This window comes from Notolepis coatsorum (assembly GCF_963971535.1).
Source record: "Notolepis coatsorum genome assembly, chromosome: 17".
NCBI classification, from domain to species: Eukaryota; Metazoa; Chordata; class Actinopteri; order Aulopiformes; family Paralepididae; genus Notolepis; species Notolepis coatsorum.
Window position 1 is genome coordinate 20791082 of NC_140181.1, and position 8280 is coordinate 20799361.

An 8280-nucleotide genomic window follows, 5' to 3' on the forward strand; every position below is an offset into this window, starting at 1 on the left:
ACTGACAGTCTGTGAAATCAATGTTATCAATGCAGCTCTTCAAATCAAATGCAAATCAAATCTTTTAGTACAATGCAGTACATTTTTTCATCCACATATCATTCTTCAACAATAATGAAAGAAGGGGTGCTTAGTAAGACAGTGGTTCTCCTTACTTTTTTTTTTACACATACATTTGTTTCGAATAAAATGTACACTTAGATATGTCAACCTCAAATACACCACAAAAAGAGCCAACTGTAGATTTTTTTTACATACACAGAACGTTGTGCACTGCATACACAAAGTAATTGGTGCCCTCTACTGACTACATGACACATTATCCATTGGAGGGGATTTGGGAAAGCAATCCTTCCTATCCTTCTGTGTGGGTTGTACCATAGATATCTATATATATCTATGGGTTGTACTGGGAAGCTCCTAGTGGTCAACAGTGTCAGTCTGTAGTTGTACTGGGCAGCTCCTAGTGGTCAACAGTGTCAGACTGTGGTTGTACTGGGCAGCTCCTAGTGGTCAACAGTGTCAGACTGTGGTTGTACTGGGCAGCTCCTAATATTTATATTATTGAATGTAGAGTATACTTATGTTTCTATGTTCATTCACTCACTCAGAGATCCAGAGTAGATTTCAAGGGCAAGCAGCCATGTTTACTTGGTTTTATTGTATTTTCATTCTAATGATCCTAACTTGTTTGGATCTAACCTGTGCATCTACTGTGCTTCATTGTCTTTGCTGTTGCTGCTTTGATGCCTGAACTCCCTTACGGGGTAATAATAAAAGGTTTATCTTATCAAACTTATAGTCAAGAACAAAAACAAAAAATAACTGATTTTAATAGCAATATATAAAGGTCATAATACAAAAGATGTTTGCATTTGTGCCCATATTGTGACATTTCATTCTGATAGGATGAAAGGATATTCTCCCCTGCAGTTTCGACTCCTGCCATCAGGGAGGAGGTACTTTCCCTAGGAGCGCCACATCAAACTTTTATTTTTGTTTACCTTTATTTACCAGGGTAGGTTCTCTGAGCACGAAGGCTCTTTTTCAGTAACGTTCTGCTTCACATTCACACAGTTCCATTCACACCTGGGAGCCACCCAGTACAACCACAGTCTGACACCGTTGGCCACTGAGCAACTCCACTGGAGCAGTTGGGGGTTAAGTGTAGGGATGTCCGATATTGGCATTAAAATGTGATCGGAAATGATCTGTATTGGTTTAATTTCTTTTTTTAAATATAATATATGAGATATGTAATGTTAATTACCTGAAATTATTCAGTTTTTTGGGGAGGGAAACCCTGCATATATCGGTATCGGTTGATATCGGTATCGGAAAGGAAGAGTTGGACAATATCGGTATTGGTAAAAAAGCCAATATCGAGCATCCCTAGTTAAGTGACTTGCTCAAGGGCACTTCAGCGGTTGGTATTGAGGGTATGGGAGAGAGTTATTCATTCACTTCCCCAGCCCAGATGTTTCCTGCCGGTCCGTGGGATCGAAACCAGTGACCTTCCGGTCACAAACCCGCTTCTCTATCCTTTAGGCCACCGCTGCCCAAACAATTGCCCTCAGCTCTTGGGTTCTTAAACAATTGTAATAGTAACAATGGCAACAGTTTAGAAAGCATTTGCAGCTGATTGGAGATGATCTAGAATAGATTATCTAGAATTAAACCAGAATTGGTTTGGAACTCTAACTCGTTTCACTATTGAATTTCAATGGTAATGTTAGATTTCGACAGCATTTTTCGTGTAGCACGGGCAATTCCATGAAAATGTCAACCTCACCATTAAAATAACATGATCATAACCAAACAATTTAAAATGTATCATCAAGGTCTATATTTTGAAGTACAAAATAGATTTGATCGTAATATTTATGAGAATGCATGTTTTTCCACACTACAGAAGGAGACACAATGATGTAAAAATTTATTTTTCGATTAACCTAATTGTATGACTTTCTGAATGGCCAGAATGGCAAAATAATAAATCAACAGATATTTTTCTAACCTCACCTTTGGTCATGAAGGGCTGTTGTACCAATATGTGAATCAATTATGTACTTTGTGTCTTTCCATTGGCAGGTGAAGCATGCGGTTACAATGCCCCTTTATGGGACAGCCAATGTAACGTCCATAACGTTTTCCAGGAAAAGTTGTCATAAAACATGCATCTGGAATGCAATGTCAACCAAACTTCCTAAGCAAAGCTAACTTTTATAAAGATTTTATAAAGATTTGTATACAACATACAGACAGACAGACAGAGACATCACATTTGAAAATGTTGTGATATTGAAGGATGTGTTACTTACATCCCATTTGAATTGAAATGTTGTGATATTATGGATGTTACATTCAGAGAGAAAATTGGAAACTTAACTTAACATTGACAAGGCATCGATTTGAATTGGAAGTATAATTTACACATTTTAGTTACACTTATTGAGATAAAGATGAGCCTGCAGTAAAAAATAATTTTACCTTTTGGATTTTGAGATAGGTGACAAAATACACAGCGTTATGGATGTTACGGAAATGGACAAGCTTTTCGGACTCACTTAACACATGATGAAAACTCTGTGAATATCTTTTTCAAAGAATAACATGTTTACTATCACTTTGTAGGGAAGGGTTTGAGGTACCCAAAAAGCACATTCAGGAAAAACCTGGCATTTCCTCTCAAGGAATGAATCACAAAAAAGTGCTGTTATGGATGTTACACGTCTGAAATAGACAAAAAACACTATCAGAAATAGGGCTTTACCCACATGCGTTTGCCTTCGGTGGACCATTTTGAGGGTCAAACCAGTCTGGATTCATGTTGTAGTCTGAAAAAATGCCAGGAAATGCTTCTTCTTCTTATTTGAATTTCCGGCAGAGTAGACGCATCGAGGCGTATTACTGCCCTCCGCAATTCTTTTTATGGGCTCTTCTTCTTCTCCTTCTTCTCCTTCTTTTTCTTCTTCTACTGGACCCCGTCATCACCTACATTGTCCATTGGAGTGCAGCTACTGCTGCTACTTCCTGTCTGAGCCCCCCTCCGCGGGATTTCTTATACTACACTAGTGGTGTTCCATCTTTAGGCCTCTTCAACTCACACTTTCTCCTTCTTCTCTGCTCCTCTTGCCTGTCCAATACTAATACATACACTAACGCTATATCCTCTGGTACAACTCTGAAGCATGCAGAAATGTCAGCACTGCCTCTGTGATCAACTGGTGGTTCTCATTATCCATGCCAAAGAATGATTTAAGAGAGAAGGAAGATACTCCCAGCTCTACCAGACTTTTATAAAAGATTTCCCTCTCTTTCCTATACCTTTCACATTTTAGGAAGACATGCCCGACAGTTTCAGTCTCTCCACATTCACACACCCCATCTGGATGTTTGCCCACAATGAACAAGCTACTGTTCAACCCACAGTGCCCCAGCCTCAGTCTACACATCTTCACCCTATCACTCCTTGACCCATATCCCTCCACCTTGATCTTGACCCGAGGCGAGAGAATTGTTGAATATATATAGAACACAAATGTTCTAGAATGTTCGATTATGACATCATACTATCTATGACATCACAAATGTTCTAGAATGTTTGATTATGACATCATACTGTGACAGAGGTGCCCAAACATATCTGTTGACGAGGTGACACCTGAGGAGAGCAAGAGCTTCAGTGAGAAACAGGAGCTGGAGGCCAAGTGGGCAGATGTCCCCACCGCGTCTATTCGAATACTACCCGGTTCATGCTTCCGCGTTCGCGTTTTGCGAATCTGATTGGCCACTGACGTTTCTGGTCATGTGACATGTGCGCCCAATCACGTGACACGCCCATTTCCGCCTCGACCAGCAGCAAACTACCTAACGCCTAGTTTATCACTGGTTAAGCTTAGGAGACTCTTTCGAAGTTGGTTAAGGTTAGAGTTTGGAATCAGGGCTGGCGTTCTATCGCCATGCTCTAAGACAAACTCTAACCTTAACCAACTTCGAAAGAGTGCCTAAGCTTAACCGGCGAAAGAACTTGCCGTCACACGATTGGTGCGACCAGAAACATCAGTGGCTAATCAGAGCGCAAAACGCGAACGCGGAAGCATGAACCGGTGGGTATTCAAATAGACGCGTCCCCACCCTTCATGGCACACAGAGAGTGCATCACATCGAGGTTGTATCATGGGGGAAGATCAAACACAAGATGTACTCCACCGCTGATACATCATACCATCACACTTTTCTCTCCTCTGAATTGGCCAGACCACCTGTCTCCTCTGGACCACCTCTCTCTTGGCAACAGCCAGACCCCCAGCTGTCTCGTGCACACAAGCCAGTAGTCTCATTGAAGAGGCCAGACGTCCACCACCTGTATCCTCTGACAAGGTCGACTGTCACCCACCTACCATCAAGACGGGATTGTCTCCTCGTTGAGTTTGAGACAACAAACAAAACGAACAGGCAATTTGTCACCCAGCAAGACAACACAGGCTGAAATTCAATTTCTCCAAAAAAATTACAAATCGGGCCTGGTCTTTGCACTTCCAACCAAAGAGGACAAGTCCTGGGTCAGTTTTGAGCAGATTCGTGAACACCTCAATCCTCACATGGATAACAGAGGGAGATACCATTTCTCTGAACCAGTCCAGGCAGAGTGAATTGGACTTGATTTTTTATAACTTTCTTTGAATTGCTCCAAAACTCATTTTATTAATATTGCTGTTCTGGCCAATACCGATATTTACCAATGTCGATATCTCTGTATAGAAAACACTTTTTATGTTAACCAAATAAAGAGCTATTTTCCAAAAACTTTGTAATTTTTTTTCAGAAATGACTGATATTTTAAAACGATTTAAGACCAAAAAAAATTAAAACATTTGATTTTTGTGATGTCACAGTATGATGTCATAATAGAACATTCTAGACCATTTGTGATGTCACAGTATGTCATAATAGGACATTCTAGAACATTTGTCATGTCACAGTATGATGTCATAATCAAACATTCTAGAACATTTGTGACATCCATAACGCAAAAATGTAACAGCCATAACAGCACTTTTTTTGTGATTAATTCCTTGGGAGGAAATGCCAGGTTTTCCTGAATGTGCTTTTTGGGTACCTCAAACCCTTCCCTACAAAGTGATTGTGAATATCTTTTTCAAATTCTTTGAAAAAGATATTCACAGAGTTTTCATCATGTGTTCAGTGAGTCCGAAAAGCTTGTCCATTTCCGTAACGCTGTGTATTTTGTCACCCATCTCAAAATCCAAATAGTAAAATTATTTTTTACTGCAGGCTCATCTTTATCTCAATAAGTGTAACTAAAATGTGTAAATTATACTTCCAATTCAAATCGATGCCTTGTCAATGTTAAGTTAAGTTTCCAATTTTCTCTCTGAATGTAACATCCATAACGCTGGAATTGCCCACATGGAAATAGTGAGTTGAAGTAAATTCTTTTGCGTTGTGTTCAAAGTTCTATATTGAGGTTCAGTCGGTGAAACAACAAGTTTCAAGCAAATATCCACACGGGTCCTTCTGGGTTTAGATGTCCACGTTTATTTAGTAAGAATAAAAGAACAAAAGACAAAATGCACAATATTCAATGAATGGTCATTCTTCCTAAGCCAGCTCCTATCTACAGTGTAAAAAAAAAAACTGTAAAAAAAAAGAAAACGGTAAATGTCTGGCAGCAACGGTTGCCAAATACTTACTGTCAAATTACAGTCAAATCAAATACATTTACAGATTACAACCTTTATTTAATGGTTAATATTTTGATAAAAGGTAATTTACTGTATTTTTATGGCATTTACACTTAAAGTAGAAAAACAAAAGTAATCTTTATTAAAATAGTGAATTTCCTGTGATTTAAAAAAAATAATTACAGTGTAGGTCTGTCTCCCTGAAAGTCTGCCACCAGAAGAACAACTCTCTCTCGCTCCTTGAGCTCTTTTGATAACGCAGATGGGTCTGTTCTGAAACTAAATAGTTGCATTTACGACTGACCCATGCCCCACACATCCTGGCTATGGGTTCAAGAGAAGGCCTTGGAAATAGAGTGTCCCGTATGAAGTGTCCCGGCTGCCCAGAGATACGAGGTGAGGGAAAAGGTTATAGGCTGAATCAACCTCCTCATGGAGGTCCGGCCACCACACTGTTACCAACCCCCCCTGGAACAGAGAGAGAAGGGACAGACCCAAATCCCACAGTAATTCAAAATGACCAAAGGTGATCAAATACAAATAAAATGGTTGCATATTGTCGTCCAACCTACCCGCAGTATCAGAATAAAGATTTTTACTTCCCCACATGCAAAGGGACAGAGGTATTGAAGATGGGAATCAAATATGTGAATATGCAAATATCCAATCAAATAAACTTTACCCCAGTAGGCTAGAAACTAGAACCAAAGCAAAACATAGTGTATGTGTGTGTCCCTCAGAACAACGATAGTGACGGAGTGAATGTAACTCCTAATTACCTCATCTTTCACAACTCAGCATCTCCAAGATCAATTTAAATCCAAACCCCTGGGTAGAGGAGCTCATGTGCATGTCTCTGATCTCTCACAAAACTCAGCCTCCCCAGGGCCATATTGACACCAGAGTCCAGGATAGAGAGGCTGAGTGAATGTGGTGTTGACTCTGTGCAGGAGGGTCATTGTGTCGGAGACGCTGTAGAAGGACAGAGTCCCTGCCCTGTGATCCAGGTACACTCCTATTATTCTGGAGGACCGGGGGCCCGGTACTGTTATGAGCTTTTTATTGTGGTGGAAGTCGTAACTACTTCTACTTGGATTGCACTCTAAAGCCCAGGATTTGGAATTGCATCCAAATCCACAGTCCTCCCCGGTGCCTGTTCTACTAATGTCTTTGTAGGAGGCTGCTACATGAACCCCTACACCCCACTCCACCTCCCAGTAACAGCGTCCAGTCAGACCTTCTCTACCCAGAACCTGAGCCCTATTAATGAATCTTTCTGGGTGATTAGGATACGACTGCTTTTGCTGCATCCGTGTTGCTTTTCTGTTCCCCTCAGACAAAGACAGACGTGTGTGTGCTGTGTTTGGGTCCAGTGTGATCCGAGAGTAATATTGTAAGAAGTCAGCTCTGGTCTTGGGCTCTGGTGGCAGTAAAACATCAACTGCATTCACTGTTGTTGAGATTCTGGGCCACTGCTCTTTCAGAACGTCCTCTAGTTTGTCTCTCAGCTTAGACACGACCTCAGTCACATCTGCAAAGTACAGGAGAGGAAGGACACTGATGCTGGGTAAGTCTGTAGACTCACAGTCACTGGGACCGGAGAGGGGGGGGTAACTCTGTAGAAAGTGGATGTGGTCCTCTGTGTGTGAGAGCTGCTCCAGCTCAGTGTCTCTCCTCCTCAGGTCCGCTATCTCCTGCTCCAGTCTCTTCTGCAGTTCTTCAGCCTGAGTCACCGTGGTCCTCTGTTGGGCTCTGATGACCTTCTTCAGCTCAGAGCGCCTCGTCTCCAAGGAGCGTATCAGCTCAGTGAAGATTCTCTCATTGTCCTCCACTGCTTTATCAGCAGAGCGATTGAGAGAATCAACAGCCTGTTGGGCCTCTTTGAGTCGCTTCTCTCTCTCCTGGACTCTCTGGTGGACTTTCTGCTGACTCGTGCCAAGCTCTTTCTGTCTCTCCGTCCTTTCTGCTGCAGCTGAGACTGTATCATGGCCTTTGTGTTCATCCATGGAACACAAATAACAGATACACTGCTGATCAGTAAGACAGAACATCTTCATAGCTTCATCATGACGAGAGCAGGTGTTCTCCTGAAGCCGTGTGGAGGCTTTGACCAGCTTGTGTTTCTTTAATGGAGCTACAGTATAATGAGGCTGGAGGTGAGTTTCACAGAAAGAGGTCAGACATACCAGGCAGGACTTGAGGGCTTTCTGCTTTCTCCCAGTGCAGAAATCACAGACCACATCTCCAGGTCCAGCACAACAGTGATCAGGAGGAGCAGCTTGGAGTCCTGTCTTCCTTAGTTGTTCTATCACTTCAGCCAGCATGTTGTTTTTCTTCAGAACAGGCCTCGGATTAAAGATCTCCCTGCACTGGGGACATGTGTAGATCCCCTTCTGATCATCTCGATCCCAGCAGTCTGTAATACAGCCCATACAGTAGCTGTGTCCACAGGGAATAGTTACCGCATCCTTCAGTAGATCCAGACAGATAGAACAGCAGAACTGGTCCCGGTCCAGATCAACTCCTTGCTGCGCCATTTTAACAACGGCGCTGTTAAGTTTTGTTTTCTCAG

General features: G+C 41.8%; 1 protein-coding gene across 1 annotated transcript; it reads right to left on the reverse strand.

Moving 5' to 3' along the window:
- Window positions 1–5656: 5656 nt before the first annotated feature.
- On the reverse strand, window positions 5657–8280 carry LOC311243672 (tripartite motif-containing protein 16-like). The gene has a single exon (XM_084332991.1). It carries the CDS (start codon window positions 8243–8245, stop codon window positions 6551–6553), a length of 1695 nt encoding a protein of 564 aa, XP_084189117.1. The 5' UTR covers window positions 8246–8280; the 3' UTR covers window positions 5657–6550.